Source organism: Trichomonas vaginalis, chromosome VI (genome assembly GCF_026262505.1).
Source record: "Trichomonas vaginalis G3 chromosome VI, whole genome shotgun sequence".
In the NCBI taxonomy this organism is placed as follows: domain Eukaryota; phylum Parabasalia; order Trichomonadida; family Trichomonadidae; genus Trichomonas; species Trichomonas vaginalis.
In genome coordinates this window covers 381,838-405,767 of record NC_067208.1, presented here as the reverse complement: position 1 = coordinate 405,767, position 23,930 = coordinate 381,838, and the positions used below count along the sequence as shown (strand labels likewise).

The 23,930-nt window shown below is 29.0% G+C and overlaps 4 protein-coding genes and 1 pseudogene across 5 annotated transcripts, besides 3 other annotated features; 2 read left to right on the top strand and 3 right to left on the bottom strand.

Moving 5' to 3' along the window:
* Nucleotides 1-3,351: 3,351 nt before the first annotated feature.
* Nucleotides 3,352-3,389: a mobile genetic element.
* Nucleotides 3,390-5,822: 2,433 nt separating this feature from the next.
* On the bottom strand, nt 5,823-10,309 carry TVAGG3_0778150 (WD40 repeat-like family; the record flags this gene model as incomplete). The annotated part of the gene is made up of 1 exon (XM_001313390.1): nt 5,972-10,309. One exon carries the CDS (start codon nt 10,307-10,309, stop codon nt 5,972-5,974), a length of 4,338 nt encoding a protein of 1,445 aa, XP_001313391.1.
* An 892-nt stretch (nt 10,310-11,201) lies between these two features.
* Nucleotides 11,202-11,518: a mobile genetic element.
* A 1,514-nt stretch (nt 11,519-13,032) lies between these two features.
* On the bottom strand, nt 13,033-13,329 carry TVAGG3_0778130 (uncharacterized protein; the record flags this gene model as incomplete). The annotated part of the gene is made up of 1 exon (XM_051246217.1): nt 13,033-13,329. One exon carries the CDS (start codon nt 13,327-13,329, stop codon nt 13,033-13,035), a length of 297 nt encoding a protein of 98 aa, XP_051081692.1.
* Nucleotides 13,330-15,897: 2,568 nt separating this feature from the next.
* On the top strand, nt 15,898-16,355 carry TVAGG3_0778120 (annotated as a pseudogene). The gene has a single exon. A coding segment is annotated over exon 1 (458 nt).
* An 885-nt stretch (nt 16,356-17,240) lies between these two features.
* Nucleotides 17,241-23,930: part of a mobile genetic element that runs on past the window's edge.
* Nucleotides 17,999-18,271, top strand: TVAGG3_0778110 (uncharacterized protein; the record flags this gene model as incomplete). The annotated part of the gene is made up of 1 exon (XM_001313393.1): nt 17,999-18,271. The coding sequence occupies one exon, from the start codon at nt 17,999-18,001 to the stop codon at nt 18,269-18,271; it is 273 nt and encodes a 90-aa protein (XP_001313394.1).
* On the bottom strand, nt 19,846-21,618 carry TVAGG3_0778100 (phage tail repeat-like family; the record flags this gene model as incomplete). The annotated part of the gene is made up of 1 exon (XM_051246216.1): nt 19,846-21,618. One exon carries the CDS (start codon nt 21,616-21,618, stop codon nt 19,846-19,848), a length of 1,773 nt encoding a protein of 590 aa, XP_051081691.1.

Sequence of the window (23,930 nt, the reverse complement as noted above, 5' to 3'; positions counted from 1 at the left end):
ACACCAACTTTGTTAATAACCAGGACTTTCTTAAAAATAGGAGAAATACTGTTTACTTTCTTTTAAATAATGTATTATTTCTATTCCAATGCATGTTTCGAGATTACAAAGCATCTGTTATTAGTTATTCTAAAGATAATGCCAAAATCATGCATTCTGAGTGTTTTTTTTGATAGTTGTAGTTCTAGTAATGGAGCTGCTGTGCATATTTATTGTGATAGTTCTATTGTCCAACATAGATTTTGTTCCCATAAATGTTCTGCTTCTTCTGCTGGTCAACACTCATTTTGTGTATTGAAAACATGAAATACAGAATGTTTAAACTATGTAAATGAAAGTTCTGCTTGTGAATGTGGTAAATCATATGGCGACAAAATTTTCTCTCATTCCAATGGAAAGTGAGATTTTCATCTACAAATATAAGTAAAAATATTGGTTCTGAAGATATTACACTATACATTGATTCTTTAAAATTCCAGAAACTGAATTATTCAACTATTGAAAGTAATGATGCTTCAGATTCAACGATAATTATTCTAAATGGAGATACATATAATGATTGTTCTAAATAATGAACATTCATATAATATTGAAAATTGTAATATATTGAAGAATTTTCAGGAAAGTTCTGATAATGGAGTTATAGATATATGGATACAAGGTCAATTGACATTAAATGGATGTTTAATTTTAGGTAGAGATGTGAAAACTTAAATTTTATAATCCCTGGGATGCACTTTCTTCGATTTTTTTTAAATTTTTGGGATAAATTTTGACATCTTTTTTTTTGCTGGCGACCCCCCGTTTAGGGCATCAAAAAAACATGTTGTTTCGTTTCAAGATCGGGATATGTTGTGAACCCGACTTCTTTCATTAATGAAGTGATTTCTTAAGTTGAATAAAAACAAATTTGATTGAAATTCATACAAAATTTCTTTTTATCATTATTATTTAAGATGCTTTTTTATGTTGAATTGTTAATTTTTTTATTTCCACCTGGGATATTTTGAATTGGGCTAGCCCAATCCCACCTCTCAATTTTCTCTCAATTGGGCAATGGGGATCCCATATAAAATGTATTGTAACAAAATTTTACATGCATAATAAAGTAGTCATGTGATTTTATCCCAAGCATATGGGGATTCTAAATTTTTGTCCCTATCGTTATCCCAATTGAATTTTTTTTTGGAATTTAAAAATTTTTTTTCTCCATGTAAACTTAAATTTTAATTTTTACCACTAAAATGCAATATTTCAACAAATTAATGAGTAATAATATTTTAATTTATAATAAATATTATAAATCTCCTCAATTTAATGTAATTATTGTATTAATTTTTGTTGAAAATATAAAATCTTCAGTAAATGATGTGATTTAATATTTTTAGAATGTTGTTTAATTGTACTTTATTATGCATGTAAAATTTTGTTACAATACATTTTATATGGGATCCCCATTGCCCAATTGAGAGAAAATTGAGAGGTGGGATTGGGCTAGCCCAATTCAAAATATCCCAGGTGGAAATAAAAAAATTAACAATTCAACATAAAAAAGCATCTTAAATAATAATGATAAAAAGAAATTTTGTATGAATTTCAATCAAATTTGTTTTTATTCAACTTAAGAAATCACTTCATTAATGAAAGAAGTCGGGTTCACAACATATCCCGATCTTGAAACGAAACAACATGTTTTTTTGATGCCCTAAACGGGGGGTCGCCAGCAAAAAAAAAGATGTCAAAATTTATCCCAAAAATTTAAAAAAAATCGAAGAAAGTGCATCCCAGGGATTATAAAATTTAAGTTTTCACATCTCTATAATAAAGTACAATTAAACAACATTCTAAAAATATTAAATTCACATCATTTACTTGAAGATTTTATATTTTCAACAAAAATTAATACAATAATTACATTAAATTGAGGAGATTTATAATATTTATTATAAATTAAAATATTATTACTCATTAATTTGTTGAAATATTGCATTTTAGTGGTAAAAATTAAAATTTAAGTTTACATGGAGAAAAAAAATTTTTAAATTCCAAAAAAAAATTCAATTGGGATAACGATAGGGACAAAAATTTAGAATCCCCATATGCTTGGGATAAAATCACATGACTAATTTTTAGGAGATCTTGGAAAAGGAAAAATATTTTATATTCCATTTGATGGTCAAGTCATTGTTAAAAAATCATTCTATGATAATTTAACAGTATATGATAACAAACCAATAACTTCTAACCAAAATAATATCAAGACATCTAAATATAACAATCTATATATAGTTTTCGGAATCATAATTCAAGTTTGGTTTATTGAAAACTCTTGGTTTATGTGGTGAATATTTAATCAAATATTCTTTGATTTCTTTGATAAAATTAAGTTTGTCTTTGATATTTTCTTCATTTTTGTTTTTATCATCAGTTTGATAGATTAATTCATCATCATTATCATTATCATTGGCATTGGCATCGTTATCTGTAATATCAAATGAAGCACCATGGAAACATGCAAGGCGTCTCAGAAATTGTTGGACTTCAGAATCATGAATGTCAATGAATTTGCTCAAAAATTTCTTGTCCAAATAAAATTGTGCTGGAATATATTCTCTGATGTCAATATCTGGATTGACAACTCGTTTAGTGTTATGTAATATAACATGTCTTGGATTTCGTTGTCTGATAAATGGTTCGTTTTCATTAATATGTGAATTTTCTCCTTTCATTTGTGGTTCTCTGATTCTAATCGTTTTAATAGAATTACTTCTTCATTTAAATTATAACAATTATTTTTGATTTTATATTTTTTTGGATCAAATCCATTTTAATAGAATTTATATACTATTCATCTATTAGTAAACACTACCGTATATTATTTTTTTAAGCTATCTTATTTTTTGAAATTTTATTCAAATCTTTGGTCGCAAGAAGAATTGCATGATAAATAAAAACATTTAATCAAAGTCAATTTTATTTTTCATATTCAAATGGACTGAGTGTTAACATTTAACATTTTTTGCTAATTGTCGTCAAAAATTAGGCGTAAAGCAAAAATGATATTTCATATGGTTTTATGATAGATAAGCATTATATTCCCACTCATTATATTCGTCAATTTTGAGGTTTATCCTTCGCTTTTAAGATCATTGAATTTGATTTTTATATAAAATAGTTATATATTAGAAAATAATATGAGTTTATGTGATATTATTTTTCAGAAGATTTTGTGTTCTTCTTCAAGATTTTATTTTTTTATTAAAAAGAATCTTTACAAAATATACATTTACTTTAATTAATATTTAAAAACGTGCTCTATCAAAAGTTCCAAAAATTCAATATTTTAGCTTTTCTGAGGTGTCACTTTTGATGAATTTCTGTTTACAACAAAAGATCACACATAATTAATAATAATATTTTTTATTTTCAAAAAGGTACTTTTAATGGGCCAAAAATTGAAAATTTTTAATTTCTCTAGTTTCTAGCCAGAATCAATATAGAGTTCATATGCAAAAAGTGAAACTACTATGATGTGGAAAAAAATATCAAAGTTCCCCACTTAAACACTATATATATATATATATATATATAAAAATCATTAGCACTTGAGAAAATGTGAGGTCAAACGACGATACAGCTGTTTGGCCGGAGAGAAGCCTTAATTTTTTGATTGCCCAATTTGGGCACTCAAATTAATTCGATGTCAATTAATTCGCCTGAAAATAATCAAAACTATTCATAATGATAATGCTCCAAAAGATGTCTGGAACTTATATTTTCACAGTGAAAACACTAACTTTGTTAATAATAAGATCAATCCAGATTTCTCTTTTTCAAACAACGAAATATTCTTATTTCAATGTATGTTTCGAGATCACAAAACATCTGTTATTAGTTATTCTAAAGATAATGCAAACATCATGCATTCTGAGTGTTTCTTTGAGAGCTGCAGTTCAGATATTAGTGGAGCGGTTGTGAATATTGATAATCGTGACTGTTCTATTGTCCAACATAGATTTTGTTCCCATAACTGTTCTGCTTTTGTTGGTCAACATTCACTTTGTAGATTGAAAACAGAATCAACAGAATGCTTAAACTATGTAGATGAAAGTTCTGCATGTGAATGTGGTAAAACAATTGATTCATTTATTTTCTATCATTTTATGGAAAGATGAGATTTTCAACTACAAATATAAGTAAAAATATTGGTTATCAAAATGTTGCACTACTTCTCTCTTCTCCAAACTTCGAGAAACTGAATTATTCTACTATTGAAAGTAATAATGCTTCAGCTACAACGATAATTTTTCTACAAAGCGGATATATTTATAATTTTGAAAATTGTAATATTTTGAAGAATTTTCAGGAAAGTTATGATAATGGAGTTATATATATACAAGGTCAATTGATATTAAATGAATGTTCAATATTAGGAAATCTTGGGAATGGAAAAATATTTTACCTTGATTCCAATTATGATTCTGAAGTCAATGTTAAAAATTCGTTCTATGATAATTTAACATCTAATGAACCAATTAATACTAATGAAAATAATGCAGAGACATCTAAGTATAACTATCTATATCATTATCCAGATCTTTGTGATTTTTATCCAATATTGTTCAATAATATGAATAAAATCGTTAAATGTTCAATTAAAGTATTCTTTTGTAGAAATGACTTTATTCATAAGTTTTTTGTTGTTTTGATACTTAAACGTTAAATCTTATATTTATATATCTGTAGAAAATTCAATAATTACAAGTACTCATTCAAAGTATATTTCTGTATAAATTACTTTAATTCTGATTTGTTTGATAACTTGATTTTTCAACTTTTTCAATCATATAATAGTAAATCTTGATAATAAAAATTATATTCAGGAAAATTGGTAATATTTTTTTTTCAACTTTTTCAATTATATAAGTAAACAAACATAACAAATTTATATAATTATACAAAAATATATAGGAAAACATATTAATAACAAATAATATTATACTTTTCCAGATCTGACATCAGATCTTGGTGAATTAACCAACTTAATTGGCTTTTCAATCTTTCGAGCTCGTTGCGATTGTGCAGAGGCTCTTCTTTTCTTGTTAGCACGTTCAAATATATGTGCGATGTCACTTAATGATTCTTTCTTAAATCCAAAATCAACAAATGGTTTAAAAATCAGCTTTTTGTATTTACGGGCGTGCCAAAAAGGCTTTTTGCAGAAAAAGTGCCAAAATACACAAAAAGTGACATTTAAACATGATTTAATTGGAGTTAGTGGAGCTACTGCTCCATCTTAGGGCATGAAACTTTGAACCTAATTTTGTGACTTCATCTTTGAAAATCAAGTTTTTTTTTTAAATGAATTTATACTGATTTTTAGTCAGATAAAGAACTACACCATATATCATGCGTGTTTGCACACTATATACATAGATGGAATTGATGATCTTCTTTTATTTAGGTACCAAAACATGCTTGTAAAATCTCTTTTTTAGACGACAATGATAATTTTGTCACTTTTCCAGACGATAATAAAACATCTTCAAAATAATTTGTCGAAATTATATGATTTTTTTACCAAATAGAGTTTGAAAATCAAGCATTTGCAATTAAAAATATCAGAAGAGGAATAGATAACGCATAACCAATTCGTTTGGTCCCATTCCAATAAGTTTGGTCAGATACTTTGCAATTCTACAATAGGTCAATTCTCCTACTGGAAAATTAAGCGCCTTACTATTTTAAGGAAGCCCAACAAGTAATAAAATTTTTCAAGTAAATAATTATTCAAACATAACAAATTTATATAATCATACAACAATAGTTTTTACAAGCTTATAAAATAAGCCAGAAAAAGTATCAGAATCTATTAAAATATGTATTCACACTTTTTATCGGCTTGCGGCTTATCAGAAAAAGTGCGAAACATATTTTAATTATGTCTATAAAATATTAATATCAAATAATATTATACTTTTCCGGATCTGACGCTAGATCTAGGTGAATTAATCAACTTAATTGGTTTTTCGATCTTTCGAGATCGTTGTGATTGTGCAGAGGCTCTCATCTTCTTGTTTGCACGTTCAAATATATGTGAAATGTCACTTAATGATTCTTTCTTAAATCCAAAATCAACAAATGGTTTAAATTTCGACTTTCCTTTGTCTTCGTTTTCAATATCTTGCAAATGTTGGAGTTTCGCAGATCGTTCTTGAACACTGATTCGTCGAGGATGATGATTGACAATGTCATGTTTACGTTCATAATTGTAATAGTTTTCGGAATCGTAATTCAAGTTTGGTTTATTGAAAACTCTTGGTTTATGTGGTGAATATTTAATCAAATATTCTTTGATTTCTTTAATATAATTAAGTTTGTTTTCAATACTTTCTTCTTTTCTTGATTCATTATCAGTTTGATAGATTAATTCATCATCATTATCATTCTCATTGGCATTGGCATTGTCATCGTTATTGTTATCTGTAATATCAAATGAAGCACCATGGAAACATGCAAGGCGTCTCAGAAATTGTTGGACTTCAGAATCATGAATGTCAATGAATTTGCTCAAAAATTTCTTGTCCAAATAAAATTGTGCTGGAATATATTCTCTGATGTCAATATCTGGATTGACAACTCGTTTAGTGTTATGTAATATGACATGTCTTGGATTTCGTTGTCTGATAAATGGTTCGTTTTCATTAATATGTGAATTTTCTCCTTTCATTTGTGGTTCTCTGATTCTAAAATTCTTTGTTGAATCTGATTCTTTGATCATTCTGATGACACTTGATTTAGATGGAGATGAAGATAAATTTTCTTGAATTTGTTTCATTTTTCTTCTTGGATTCTTTGATGATATGATTTTAGGTGAATTCACTTCGAAATTGTCTTCAATGTTTTCTTCATTTCCTGTAAATGATTTCATTGATTTCATCAACATATCAATCTTTCGATCATCAACAAAAACAACATCTGGATTTTCATTTTCATTTTTATTTTTGTTTTTGCTTTTGTTTTTATTTTTATTTGTTGTCATTCCAATTTCTTTTGTATGTAAAATTGGAGTTCGTTCTCCTTTAGATGTTTTGTTTTTATTCTTTTTGTTGATTGATTTAGGAAGTTGAGTTTCAATTTCAATTCTGTTGTTTGGTAATTCATTTGAAACTTCACTTTCCATCAATCCTCCATATTTTGATGAAGGAAATTCAAGTTTGACTTCAGAAACTACTGCACTTTCATTATTAGTATTATCACTTTTTACAATTGATTTTCTTACAACTTGATTCTGATTTTGATTTTGTCTTTGATTAATTCTTGGTGAATTTATTGGAGGAATTCTCTTTGGAAGTTTTTGATTATTAACAGAGACATTCTTTAATTGTTTCTGACCATTATTTGTTGAAGATTTTTGATCAACATTTGTTGATTTTTTGGAAAGTTTTTCTTCAGATTTTGGTGAAAAATTTTGCTCTGATGAATTTTTATTTGATTTTTTTGAATTTGTTTTAGATGATTTTTGTGAATCTGAATTTGATTTTGATGGAGAATTAGAATTAGAATTAGAATTAGGATTTGAATTAGAAAGAGAAAGAGAAAGAGAAGATAAACTTGCTGGTGCTTTTGATGATCTTGTTGATTTTTCGATATCAGAAACAACTGATTTTGAAGATCTCATCAAATTAGAAAGTGATGAATTGTTTCCTGAAATTTGTGATAAAGATGAACTATTTTCTCTCATTGTTTTAGCGGAATGAGATGAAATATTTTCTCCTTTCTTGAATTTTGGAGATTTCTTTGGTGTTGTTTTTCCTTCAGTGTTTTTATCTTCTTTTACTTTATCAAGATTGGACTTAACTGTTGATTTTGATCTCTTTTCACTAATACGAGATGAAACTTTCGAAGGAGATTTATTAATTTCTTTTTCATATATTTCATCTTCTTCTGAAACATATTCATATAAATCTTCCTCTTCATATTGTTCTTCTTCTTCAATTGATTTTTCTCTTTCTTTGTCTTCTTTTTGTTCTGTTTCTTTAGCTTTTTCTAATTCGTCCATAATCATCTCCATTTCTTTCAAGTCAATCAAATCTTTCATTGATCGACCCATAGCATCTCTCCATTCTTCTTCATCTTCTTTCTTATTATTATTGTTATTGTTATTATTATTCTCTATTGTGACTTTTTTCTTTCTTTGTGGTTTGTCTATGTAAATAGGTTCAATCTTAACAAAGTTTGGAACCCATTGATGTTTTGCATCAATATCAATATCAAATTCAAATTCGCTGTTGTCTGATTCTTCTTCTTCGTTTTCTTCTTTGTTTCGTTCAAAAAGAAAATTGATGTCTTCTTCTTCACAATGATCGAAATCATCAAACAACTGGAAAATACCGTTCATTTGATCTTTCAATCGGTCGAAGTTGTCGAAAAGAGGATCTTCTGGATCAACTTGGATACCAAAAAGAGATGAACCATTAACAATCATGATTTCGGATGGTGTTCCAATCAAAAGTCCTCGTTTACCATTAAGAAATGCAACAGATAAAATAGGAAGTGGCAAAATAAGTTGAACTAAAACTTCACAATCATTTGACCAAACTAAAACTGATCCATCATATCCACTTGTTACAAAGAATGATATTCCTGCGGTGATTCCTGTAACTTTTCCTTTATGTAATGGTTTCTCTCTTCCATGGATTTGTTGAAGATTTTTTTGTGTAATCCTAAAAATATTAAATGTTCCATCTTCATATCCGATAACAATGTTATAACCACAAACACTTGAAATAATCCCATGTTGACAGTTGACTTCTTCATCAATATTTCCTGTTTCTGTGTTGTATCGAACAATGACATCTTGGTAACTAACAAAAAATGAGTTAGTATCATCATGATGTAAAATTTCATAAATCATTTCTCTTTTTTGACCAATACGTTTCAAAAACCGTAATTTTCGGTACTCGTAAATAATGATGTCTCCTTTAGATGTACCAATCAAAAGACACCATTTATGACAAAACATTGACAATGCACAACATGTAGCTTTGATGTCAACCATCAATACTGGTTCCATTAATTGACCATTAGTGCCAAAAACTGCTAAGAGACCATTGTCAAATGTGACAAATAATTGGTCTCTTGATTTAGCCATGTTTTGCATACCGCGATCAACTAAGACTGAAATAGGGAATCCGGTGATTCGTGCATGACATAAACTCAACAAATTTCGTGTAACAGGAGAAAACAATTGGATCGATGCATCTTTTAATAAAACTGCAATTCGTGCTGCACCATTAGCTTTAGGACAACGTGTGATCTTAAGAGGTTCTGTTGTGACTTTACGCCAAAGTGACCATGGAATGACAACTCGGTATGCTTTTGCTTTGTTTCGTTGGAAAACAAACAACATAGTTGATTTACCTCTTTCGCGTTCGAAAAAGATATGTAAAGGTGGTGCATCAAGTTTAACTAATGGGAAAACTCGGCCTGTTTTGATATCAAAGATACTAATGAAAGCAGAACTATCGTAAATAATGTAAAATTCATTAGTCATTTGATAAGCAATGTAAATTGGTTTAGTAACTGATGTAAAATGGTATTTTAAGCGGCCATGTTTGTTCCAGAGACAAACACCTTGATCGCCATCACTAGTTAGTGCTTTGTTTGTGTTTTCATTGTACAAATACAATGTAAATTTTTCGGAATTAAGAGATATAGGACATTTCAACATGTTTCCATCTGCATCAAAACAAATAATACCATCTTTCGATGGCAGTACGAGTTGTGATTTAGATTCAATCCAACAAGGATTTGTAAGTAATGGAGCCATATAGTTCAAAGCGAATGATTTTAAGAATGTGACTCTAAATCCTGTGTTTATTTTTGCATTTCCCTCTCGAGTATATGATTTTTCGAGAAGCCATGATTTGATTCCTATACCTAGAGTAAAGATTATTTGATGCTTCTCAGAGAAAATGATATGACAAATACCTACTTGATCAATTGGTTCACTAGTATATATAGGCTGATAAAGATTTGTGATGAGGAAAATTTGTATTCTATTTGGATTTGGAGTAATTGATACTATTATGTGGTGTGATTTGATGTATTTAGCGCATATTGACTTAATATCATATGATTTCTTGAATTTTCCTGAGTTAAACATGATAAAATTTTTCGGAGTGACTGCGATGTGCTCAAATTCACCAATTTTCAAGAGAGAATGATAGCAAGAGGACCCACGTGTCAAGTCATACTCATCAATTATACCAAACTTGATCACACGAGTCCTCTCATTCTCATCCATACAAAATTTATAACGAAAAGTAGTATATGAGTGCGGGTTTAGTGACTTTTTTTGTTACATCTATATATAGACGATGCATTAAAATATATTTATTTATAAACACATTAAAAAAATTAACATTAATTTTAAAATAATTTATTTTTTATCTTTTATAAAAGAAGCTATATATAGATGATGTCAGATATTCCGCGATTAATTAAACATTGTTTAAATCCTGAATGGGTTAAACTTCAATTTAAAAATGAAGATTGTGAATTATTAAATGAATATGAAAGCCAAAATAAGCTAATGAAGTATAAATATAATGATAAAGAATATTTAATTTCATGGAATCAATGGAGTCATAATCAAAGACCTCATAAACGAGAAGAAGAAATTGAAAATAATGAAATGGAAATCATTGATGACATTAAAGAGGATGGAATTCCTAAATTTTGTAGAAAAACCTTTAGAACTAAGTTAGGAGCATATAAACGTAGAGTATTAAATCCTGAATATCTTAAACATCAATTTAAAAAGGAAGACTGCGAATTATTAAACGCTAATGAATATGAAAATGCTAAATCAAAACTGAGATATAAATATATTGGAAGTGATGAAAGGTGTAAAGATAAAGATAAAGTTTATTCAGTTTCATATAATAACTGGCACACGTTAGGGATAAGAAAACATTTAGGGATTATGGTAAAAGTTCTGAATTCTTCAAATCTAGTATGTATGAGAGAGTAAAAGAAATTAAAATAATTATTTCATGAATGAAAGATTCACTACCATAAAAAAAAAAAAAAAATAAAAAAATAAACTTTAAAAATTCATGTCTTACATTTTTTGAATAATTTATTTTTTTAATTCGTATGAAAATGAGTGTCAAGACTAACGACGTTAAAAAATTGGGATTCACAAACGAGGAAATAAAGGATATATTAGAGGAGGCGAGTTATGAAGTTAATAAATATTATTTAAGAAATTGTCAAAAATTCGCGGAGTTATTAAATGATTTAGATTATGATGGAAAAATGAATAAAGATGATGTTATAAATTTCTTATATCCCACATCTGAAGAAGAAAAACCTAAAGAACCTGATGTTTTCCCTGAATATTATGAAGAACGGATTAAAGATGATGAATATGATGAAATTGAAAGACTGGAAAAAATAAGAGATGAAATAGATGAAAAAATTAAGGAATTAAGAGAAGTTGAAAAATATAATGAGAATGAAGTAGAGGGTTTAATGAATATCCCAGCTTCAGAATCAGAAGTTCAAAAATCTCATGAAGAAAGATATAAAAATTACTTTTTGGAATCAACACAAAATTTATTAGATGGTGAAATAGACGAAACACTTTCAGAAGAAGGTACTAAATTTATTCATAAACATAAGTTACAATTTATTGACGATGGAGATTATCCATGTATATTACTTTCACCTCCTCTTGATTCTGAAAAATTCAAAAAAGCACTGAAAAATGTAACATATGCAACAAATACGATTAAGAAAGAAGACCATGATATTTACACAAATTATTATTTAAATAAATGTACAGGTGTTGATAAAGTTTTTGATTTGTTAGATAAAATATCAAAAGAAACAATTGGTACATATAAAATTTTATGCGATTGTGGTTTCATTATTGAAGATACTAATAATGTTTCATATGAAAGAACAGCACCGAAGGAAGACGAAGTTGAAAGGTCTATACCATTCGTTATTAAGAATATAAAAGATATGAAAACTTATAAACATTATATTTATTCATTTATTTCAGAAAAAATGGAAGCAACCCATAAAACATCATCTCATCATTTTATAGCTATTCATACATTCCTTTTCAAAGTTGTGAAATTAAATAAGACAGGAATTAGATTTAATGTATCAGGGTACGCATTCTTGAGTAAATTAAAATGTATTCGTCACGTCGCAGATGATAAAAATTTATGTGTTCTTAATTCATTTTATGGACTTTAGCCCTGGACTTTAAAAAAATAAACTTTATTTTTATTTATTTTTTAATTTTTTATTCTTACATAAATGAACAAAAACGGAACAGCTAAAATGAATGATAATCAAATAAGAGCGAAGGTAGAAGGTTATTTAAACGCTTCTATAACATTCCTGATGGTGTTAATCCTAAAACTCGTAGAAGTTATTTAAATGAAGCCATAGATGCATATGAAGGATTTGACATTTCATCAGAAAGTGAGAGGTTAGCAAGAATGTTAAACGTTAATATTGATTTTTATTATTGTGACCCTCAACCAGAAGACGTAGACATAAATAAGGTAGACTTTCCATTAGTGAATCAATAATGATAGATCCAGAATTTGAAACAGTAAATATTTTATTAACACAGAGTCCATGTGGAAAACTTCACGCTGACAGAATTACAGACGTTGAAGCACTCACAGGATATAAAGTTTGCCCCTTTTGCAAAGAAGAAGTATATTCTATCCGTGATGACCCAGAAAGGAAAAACCAAAGAAGATTTTTAAAACATTGTGAGAAATGTAAAGAAAATATATGGAAGATTAATTCAAAGACGTTCAATTTGCAAAACACACAACAACCATATGCACACATATCACGAAACAGAAGATATATAATGGCTATTAGCTCACAATTTGCAGGAATATTATAAACAACAAGATATTATATTACTTTTGACTTCGAAACATTAGAGACTAAAGAAGAACTTCAACTTTCTGAATGTGCAACTTTGAACGCTTACTTAAAACCATTTATGGTATCATCAACTGTCAAAATAAAGCCGCAAACGGACTCTTTGAGTCCTGAAGGTCTTTCAGACCGAAGCGGCGAGGTCGTAGACCGTGATAAAACATTTACGAGGAATTTTTGCTTAACATCAAGTGATTCGTTCATCTCTGATTGGATTGAATTTTTATTTTCAACCTGTTCATTAGTTGCTAAATCAAATATTGAACAATATGAAGAATTAATGAAGCCGCAACGGACCAAACGCGGGACTTTGTCCCATACATTAAATGAAAACAGAAGAAGCATTTAAAGAACTTCTAGATGAGGAATTCAATAAAGTGAATATCATAGGTTTTAATTCGGAAAGTTTGATTTAAATTTAATTCTTCGTGATTTAAACACTGCAAAATGGAAAATAAAATCAATGCTGGGTTCATCTTCACAATTTAAGCAAATCATTGTAAAGAAAACAAACTGTCCACATGAATTGAGATTTATTGACATCAGAAATTATATAGCGGGTGGAACATTAGACCAATTCACTCAAGATTTCGGAAACAATAAATCACGTGTTAAATCCTTTTTCCCTTATCAATTCATCACATGGGAAAATTACGAAGATGAATTATATAAAGGGAACCATTCACGAAAGATTCATTTTATTCAGCATTAACTCAAGAAACAATATCCGATTCAGATTATCAAATATATCTCAATGATGCTAAAAATTTTGAGAATAGATTAGAATATTTTATTCATTATTGCAATAAAGACGTTGAAATTATGATTGACCCAATTGATAAAATTATTGAAGAAACATTTGTTTATAAAATTGACATGCTTCATAATCTTTCTTTATCATCGAATGCATCAATGATTCGTTACGCGTTAGCATATAAGACTTCAATCCTAACGAAACATATCCAGAAGAAGAAAATGTGGAATCAAGTTTTGAATTAACAAAAAAGTATTGGAAATATAAAATTGATTCATATAAGAAACAAGATGAAAAAGCAGAAAGGGATACTAAAAACAATGTTTCAATGGATGACTTCAATACTATCACGATTTAATCCTTTCATCTAAATGCAAAATGTGTGGTAAAGCGTTTACATATGTAAATAAACCAACATTGATAGAATCGATAATGAAAAACCACATACCAAAGAAAATTGTCAGTTAATGTGTTGTTATTGCAATGTCGTAAAATCAAATAAAGATGAAGATGTTCAACGTTTAAGAATCAATTTAAGAAATTATGCATTAAAAAATAATTTACCAATGACTCTAGATTCAGTTGAAGCTTATCACATCCTCCGTAATGGAATTACTGGTGGTTTATCAAATGTTCAACATAGAGTAAATCTTAAAGGAATCACGCACATTAATAAACTTTCATATAATCCAGAAACTAAAACTGTATCAAATGAGGACACTTCCAACATTATGACTCATTTCGTTGGAGTTGACTTTAATTCATTATATCCTTCATCATTTTCATCTAATCCTCATGATTTCATTCAATATACTGACCATAAAATGTATATGCCGGGAAGATTGAATGGTGTTATCATTTGTGATACAGCAACAAAGAAAGCAAAAGCACTGGGAATAATTAAGAAGAAAAATACTTTATTCGTGGCTGAAGTAAAGGGTCACATTGATGAAAAATACATTAATGATTACATAAACTTTTTACCAATAATAAGAAACTTTGATATTATCACAGATGAAAAAACAATTGGTGGTTTTATGTATAATTACATGAAATCAAACAATCTACCAGTTGACCAGAAACAGAGGAAATTAACTCAGTTAGCATCAACACATAACCAATATCAACCATTTTCTTCTTATTATCTATGGTATCTAATAGACAGATTTCATTTTATCATTGATGACATTCAATCAATTTTAACATTTACGAAAAATACTTGTTTTAATGAATTTGCGAACGAATTTATGAATGAAAGACAAAAGGCTGAATTAGAAGGAAATAAAGGAAAAAGTTTATTTTGCAAGATTTCACTTAATGGATCATATGGTTACGATGCAATGAATACACAAAATTACGCAAAGACTAAAATAATGAATGCACAGAAGGCACGCGTTGCATGTATGTCAAATAAGTTTAAAAACATAAGAGAAATAGGTGAAGATACGTATCAAGTGATGCTTAAAGATAGATTTTATAGATGTGATACATGTTTACAAGAGGCATTCTTCACTTTAGATAACGCAAAATACTGGTATTTGGTTTTCATTTATGATTTTATGTATAAATGCATGGATGTTAATCGTTTTCATTTCATTGAAGGTGATACTGATTCATCTTATTGGGCTATCGCTGGCGACCCAAATCTTCCTAACACTCAAGCATTTCAAGCAATTGTAACCGATAAAAAATTTTATGATAAAAACATTTACAAATTCGCACCTTTTGATTTCTTTTGTTTTAATGAGAAATTTAAACCTAAATTAAAGAATAAAGCTGAAGAAAAAGCACATGAGAAGAAGTTATTGGGTTTAGCAATTGAGAAACAAGGTGATAACATGGTTGCTTTATGCCTAAGTGTTATACTTCATTCAACGGTTCAATTGATGGAAGTGATTTTAAAAAGATTGCACAAAAAATGAAAGGAGTTAGTTTACGACAAAATAAACAATTAACACCTAAAAATTATTTGGATATAATAAATGATAAAGTGATATTTGATGGTCAGAATATTAATTTACAACTTAAAAACGGGTCAATGACTCGCTTAACAATCGGTAAGACTGCATTAACAGGAGCACACACTAAGGCTGTATGTTGTGAAAATGGATGTTGTATGCCATTTATTTAATACAATTTAAAATTTTATTTTTAATAAAATGCCACAGAAGAGACAAAAGGAACCAAATCGATTTATACCAAATGGTTTTAACTTTCAGATTCCAAATAATCAACCACAACGAATTTTTCAAATCCCACCACAGCATCAACAGCCGCAACAACGACCACCACCACCACCACAACGTCAACGGAGAAGAACATTCACCCCTGAAGAAAGAAATTTCAATAATTTGATGCGTCAACAAAATCAAGGTTTGAGATTTTATCCGGCAGTAATGGTATACATATAAGGCATCCAAATTTAGATAGAAGATATACCGCTGAGATTCATATTTTACCTAATAATACGGTTAATTTTGCTGGATTTTATGATCATCATCAGGAAATCTGGACTCCACCATTTGATACCGTTTTAGAAGGAGGAACCGTTAATGATGCGATTCAATATGTAAATAATGGTTTTGATACTATGATTCAAAGAGGTGGACACCCTTAAAACATTTATTTTATTTTTATATAAATGGATAACGCAGATTTAGAAAATTTAATTGATGATTTAGTATTTAATCAAAATTTTCTTGATTATTATGATTTAAAAGCATATCTCCAAAAATATGATAACAATATAACGGGCGATGATATGGATTATTATTATCCATATTATAAAAATGAAATTTTGAAATATCATGATAAAATAATTTCTAAAATTAAAGACAAAATTAAAAATAATGAATATTCAAAGGGAAAAAGTAAATCACAACTTAAACAATTGAAAGATTTCAAAAATAAAGTATTAACAGAAGAAGATATTGATGAATTATATAAATTATATAAATTATATAATCCTGAGCCGCAAAAGCCAAAGGAACAAAAACAAAAGAAGAAAAAGCCGAAAACAACACCAAAAGAGAAAGTAGCAAATGTTCAACAGCTAAAGGTGCAAAACGCCCAGGTCCTTCAGACCATAAATGAAGCACAAGCTTTAATTTATGATTCATTAGTTAAACCATATTCAGCCCGACTTTTAAATGAAGATCAACTTTTGGAATTCATCCTTCAACATAAACTCGAAGCGGGAAAGTATATCAAACCTTTATATACAGCATATTTAAAACAAATGAATAGAATACATCCAGAATTAATGAAAGGAAAATCAACAACTAAAACTTCATCATCCAAAATCAAAGCAGATAAAATTAAACCACTTGCAATACCAAAACCTCCAACGACAGTACCTCCTCCTTCAGTTAATCCTTCATCATTCACTTTATTATATCCATTTCAAACATTAAAGAAGCAAAAAGATTTTAAAAAGGATTTCAAAATATTAAATAAACCAACTGACCCAAAAATTCAACCGTTAAAGGAAAAATTTAGTCGCCCTTCATTTGCACCATATCCATATTCATACGAAATCGATCATTTAGAATATTCAAGAGGAAACGTTACTTATTTATTTGCCATTAACATTAACACTAGATATTTATATTGCATTCCAGTGAAAGGGAAAACAGAACAGGAAACAAGAAGAGCTATACAATACTTACTAGATCATGAAAGAGTAGATAATATAAGGGGTGATGGTGATAAAGGATTTCAGGCAGCTATGATTCATTATTTCCCACAAATTAATTTTTACTTTTCATCCTCTCCATATACGTTTCATAATAAAATAGTTGATGCGGTAATGAGAACTCTTAGAGATGCGTTAGGGGTTAACGGTCAGATATACTGGGATGGAAATCATGACTCCATCATACAGCAGTTAGTATATTATTACAATAATACATGGCATAGAACTATAAACATGAAACCAGTGGAAATGAAAAATGATATTTCAAAAGAATGGGAATATATTAGAAAGCAAATGGAAAGGTTAAATGATGTTAAACGTGAACAAATTAATTCGGGGCTCATGAATTTTAAACAGGGGGATAAAGTTTTGATTCATCTCGATTATGGAAAAACTGATAAATCAATGACAAAAAGAAGACGAAGATTTGACACAATAGCTGAATTTGTTAGATATATTAACGGCAATGCATTAGTTGAGGTTAACAATACATTAATAGAAATTCCGATTTATTTTATTACTCCATTATATTTAAATAATATTTAATTTTTTTATTTCGTAAGAAAATGAGTAACAACGAAGCAGTCAAGAGTCCAGACGATGAATATAAAAAGAAACTAAACAGAATTAAATCAAAAATATGTTATTACAAAAAGAAGCCACAATGTGGTGGGGTTGAAAACGATAAAGAGAGGAAAGAAATAATCGAAAAATTAGAAACTTATCGTTCAATCCTTAAACTGAGTGAAGCAAAAATAAAAGAATTTAATAGAATAAATAAATTGATTGGAAGAGATGAATTTAATAAAGATGAATTTTTAAACTCTATCCAAATTTAATTTTTATTCTCTTCGACATCATCTCTCTTTCCATCATTACCGCATAACCACATTTTCTCAATTTTAGTGGTTTGTTATTTTTAACATGTTCTTGCATCATTTTTATCATTTCCTCCCTTGTTATGATTCGTGGTAAATTTTGAGCTTGTGGGGTATTCATTTATGATAAAAATAAAAATTTGTTATCACTTATTTTATCGTGAAGTGACTCAAAGAGTCCGGAGACAAAGTCTCATGTTTTTAGGTTCTTCAATAATAATTCATAACTACCTTCCTCCTGAACTGTTGTCAAAATGTCGTGTTGTCACACTTTTTCATAGAAGTTAAATGACCTGGTAGCACATGGTAGCATGGTAGCACCTCCAGTTCTTCAATAATAATTCATAACTACCTTCCTCCTCCTGTGTTGTCAAAATGTCGTGTTGTCACACTTTTTCATAGAAGTTAAATGACCTGGTAGCACATGGTAGCATGGTAGCACCTCCAGTTCTTCAATAATAATTCATAACTACCTTCCTCCTCCTGTGTTGTCAAAATGTCGTGTTGTCACACTTTTTCATAGAAGTTAAATGACCTGGTAGCACATGGTAGCATGGTAGCACCTCCAGTTCTTCAATAATTAATTATTTTTGAATAACTGGGAAATAAATTTACGTCAAATATGCAATTTATAAAATCTTATGTCGACAGGCTACGTAGCACAGTGGTCTAAGGTGGTGTTATGGAGGGGTCAAGGTCTGTGGTTCGAACCGCGACAGCGCCGTATTTTCTTATTTTCTTTATTTGTCTTGTTTGTCGTGAATAAAAAGTATCATAAAAGTGCTCTATCTTCCACGGGAATAAATAAAAAATTTACTTTATTTCTTCTTTATTTCTTCTTTATTTCTTTGTTCCCGTGGAAGAAGGGTTTTGCTGTTTTTTCTCAGCCGAAATCAATGATTTTTTCATTTTTGGAATCCTTAGCGAATGAGGAATCTTTTCTCTCGTGGAAGCTTTGACCTAAAATATAATTTAGGTGAAGAGACCCAAAGGGTCAGAGCCGCAAAGCGGCTAGGTGAGATATCACCTCTTTTTTCACCTGTTTTTATGGTAGTAGTGAAATAAAATTTTGTTATCAGTTATTTTATCATCATTTTATTAACTTCATCTTTAGTTAATAATTTGAATGGATTCGCTAATGTTCCACCTTGAGTCCCAACACTTACCCTGGCTAATTGTGAAGAACCTGGGATAAGTACTCCACGAAATGATTTCATTGGTAACATTAATTTAGAAATAGTTGGCTTAATTAATTTTGTCATTTATGATAAAAATAAAATTGCATAATTTAAATTTTTTTTCTTTCTCATTTTCTCATTTTCTCATTTTTCATTCTGTTTTGGTTTCAGCAACTTTTCAAGTTGTTGTCTTGTCAGTAACTTTAATTTTAACTTTGGATCAAATATTGGGTTTCCATCTTTATCTCTTCCAATAACACCATATGGTAGAATCTTCATTTATACTAAAATAAAAATTTAAATTATGCTGTTTGCTCTTTTGGAGCTCATAAAGTTTGTTTCACAAACATTGAGCGTTCATTGAACTCTATACCATGCGAATACAGTCATATAAGGTGGCATGTAATCTTTACTTTGTCCCGTTGTTTGTGTATATCCTGAAACGCGATGTGTATGGTTTCCTTCTCCCTGAGTGTCACTCCAGTAACAATTTATGGCAAATTTAACATCATCTTTAACATCATATCCTTTACCTTTTGTCATTCCTGACCAATCCCAATATCTATGCTTATGCCAACCTGCTTGAGATGTGCTTAAATCTATGTAGTGACTGTGTGCAGGTAAATTTTCACCCGTAATTGTTTTACTTCCCCCTGTTTCCTTTGAAGAGTTTGCACAATACAAAAACCTGTCGACTATTTGTTCCCATGCACCAACACCAAACATTGCTTGAGGACCTCTCACATCCATAGATGTATAAATAGAACCTACTGGGTTCATTAAATCAAACATATGAGATATTATAGGATTGTCTCTTTTGAACTTAAAATATAGTGTAACTATTTCGGGTTTCTTCTGGTTTGTGTCAGAATATTTTTTATAATATAATCTTATGTTTTCAGGGTATGTAAAATCTTGACTATAATATTTATTTTTGTCATCTTCATAATAGTATACTATTCTCGTTTTTTCTATTGCATTATATCTTTTATATCTATAATAATCTAAATATAATGTTTGCTTTTTTGGGTCTACATGTGCGTCAACACCATAGTCATAATAATACGGTGCTGGAGCTACGTTAGACAATGTCATATCCGTCATATCTGTCATTTCATAAACTCTTAAATATTTCTTTTGTTCGTCTCCATATAAGTTTAAGTAGCAGTTGTTGTCTAATGGAACTTTAACTTGTGTGCCATTATTCTTTATATAGCCTACATACATTTCATTGTTATTTTTCGGAATGAGTTTATACCGTATACCATTTCTTAAGGACTGTACAAACTCCCATCTAAAATATTTGTTTTCTTCATTGACAGAAAAGTCGCCAACAATAGTTTCAATATTTTTTGTTCCAACTAAACTTTGGTATATTTCGTTAACAAATGATATATCTGCTTTCTTTGCTAACTCATCGTTAACATATTCCTTATCTGCCTTCTTCCCTAACTCATCGTTAACATATTCCTTATCTGCCTTCTTCCCTAACTCATCGTTAACATATGTTTTATCTGACTTCTTATTTAACTCATCGTTAACATATTCCTTATCTGCCTTCTTCCCTAACTCATCGTTAACATAAGTTTTATCCGCTTTAAGGTCTAAACATCCTGAAACCCACCCTGTATTGGCTTTACCTTCTAAAATCTTCGATGTCCGTTCATGGTACCATTCAACCCTTTTTATAATTTCATTATCTTTTTCATCCACATATTCCTTATATGCCTTCTTCACTAACACACTTGCCACATATGCGAACTCATCGTTAACATATTCCTTATCTGCCTTCTTCATTATGTCATTTAGGAAACCTTTTATGAATTCCTCATTTAAATTAAATCTTCCAATCTTCAAAACTTTAGGAAATGCATTTAATGCGTAATATCTTTGTTCTTCTGGTGGAATTGATGTTATATCATCCGTTATTCCTTTAATTTTTGAATTCATAAATAAAATTTCTTTTATATTTGATATCACTGCACCACCTTTGCAAACGAATTCGAAATGGTCATTTTTCAATACTATCTCCAAATCTCCATATTTCAACATTTGCGTTTGTTCTGCCGTCTTTGAATTATATGCATATATGGCGTATGTAATGGTCTGTGGTTGCTGTTGTTTAATCATTTATTACGATTTAAAAATAAATATTTAATCTGTTATCTCATCAGCTATTTTTTCTATTTGAAATTGCCATAATATTTCATTCATAAATTCTAAATCACAATCAAATAGGTCAGTTATTCTAAATTTAATATTTGATAAATCTTTTGAATGAAGAATAAATGAATTCCCGGATAATTGAAACGGATATGATAAAGAAAATATGTTTAAGTTGATGGATAAAATGTTTTGTATTGATGGGTAAGAGTTAGGGTCTAATGTTTGATGTGAAAATCTCATTGGGGTATTAACTTTATCACATTTGATTAAAATGAAATTAGAACCAGTGTCAGAATACAAAACATCCCCAACATCTTTTTCAAAATTTAATATCCCCAACAATGAACGAAGACGAGGAGTACAAAATTTAATTTTCAGCGGAAATTTAATAAGATTATTTATTTCATCAAGTTCAAAAAGTTTATCAGGTTTTGATTTAAAATTTTCTTCATACCATACGATAAATGATTCATTTAAATAACTTAAAATCATGTTAATATCCCATTTCGTTATCACATTATTTATATACATATCATACGTTTTTAGGTCTACGACCCCGCCGCTATGCGGCTCATGGTCATCTTTAATAAATGATATATAATCTGAAGGGTCTAAAAGAATGGGATTAAATTTACCACTCACAGAAACGAGAGTAACATTATAAATTCCGCTAACTGTTAAATTTAATTCACAGTTATTATTCGAAATAATATTGATAATTGACATTTTTTTATTACGATTAAAAATATGGTAAAGCGTTATTTTCCAGTGATAAATAAAACTAGAATAAGATTACCTCAAGAATTCATAAATTCAACGAATAAGAAATTCATTCATGTTATAAATTTTAGTGTTTTCAGAAAATATGAGTCGATGTCATATTCATCATCAGGTTATATTTCACTTCATTCAAATTTAGTTCAATCAAACCCATATAATGACCATTTCATAAGATTTTCAGATGGTATTAAAAATGTAATTGATAGATTAAAATATGAACAGATTGACAATATCGAATTTTTGGAATTTTGGTTTAAATATCCTGATGGAAAAAAGATTGAAGTTAAAGATAAAGCAGATACTATAACAAAAACAATTACAATGACCGATCCAGATAGTGGGGAACAAAAAGAAATAAAACAAACGATAGAAACTGGCGAAAGGTCAATTATTATTGATTATGATTCAAAGGATTATTATTCAATAATGTTAATGCTTGAATATTAAATAGCCTTAACAAAGAATTTTTCAAGTGATATTTTATATTCATCAACTATTTTATTATAAATATCATTATATGTTAAATGAAGTTCAGTTGTTGTTCCGTTCTTTGATATCTTAATTGTGCTAATATCCTTTATAGGATTTATTTTTGCAACTGTTCCGCAGCATGAAACCTCATCATCTATGAAAAATTGAATCTTAACGTCTGAATCTGAACATCACAAAGAATGGCGATAATGTGAATTAATGATTCATAAGGTAAAATAATTAAACCGGATTGGTCAATTAAATTTATTATTGAATCATAATTATCAGTTATGATATCACGGTAAATTTTCATTAATTCAGAATTAATGTCTATTTTATATGGCGCATTGCGACTGTAATCGTAGATTCCTGGGTTCTCGATGTTTGATGAAAGAGGTGGGGGTATGTTGGATAAGTGGGAATTTCAACAGGTTCTTTACCAGGTTCAGATAAAATGATTGGGTCTCCATTCTCATGGTTTTCTTCATTCTCCTCATTCTTCGGTAAGTCACGAGTTAATAAATTTGGTTGAGTTGCTGACCTTGTTAATTCAGGACTAACATTAACTTTAACATTTTGAATAATTCGTGATTTATCATCATTTACGTTATAACCAACCGTAATCTCTGCTTTTGCGTTAGTGTTCTTTTGACTAGTGAAACGTCTTCTCATTTATATTCGAAATAAAAAAATATATTTAAACTTTTATTTTGCTGGAACTTTTGAATCTATTATTTCCTGTATTGTTCATGAAGTTGATTTTTAGCATTTTCATCGAAATTAATAGACCGAATATATTCATTAATTGCATTCTTATAATCATCTGATTTCTCAAATTTTCTTTTATCTGATTCCTTAACTAAATCATAAGTTAAACCTCGTTGCTGATATAATGGTTTCTTAATTAAATCTTTGAATGCTTGAGATAAAGCACCTGATGCAATTCTTGCTACTATAATTGGTTGGAATTGCTGTTTAAGTTCATCTTAACATTTGCGAAAACTGGATCGAATAAAGCAACTTTA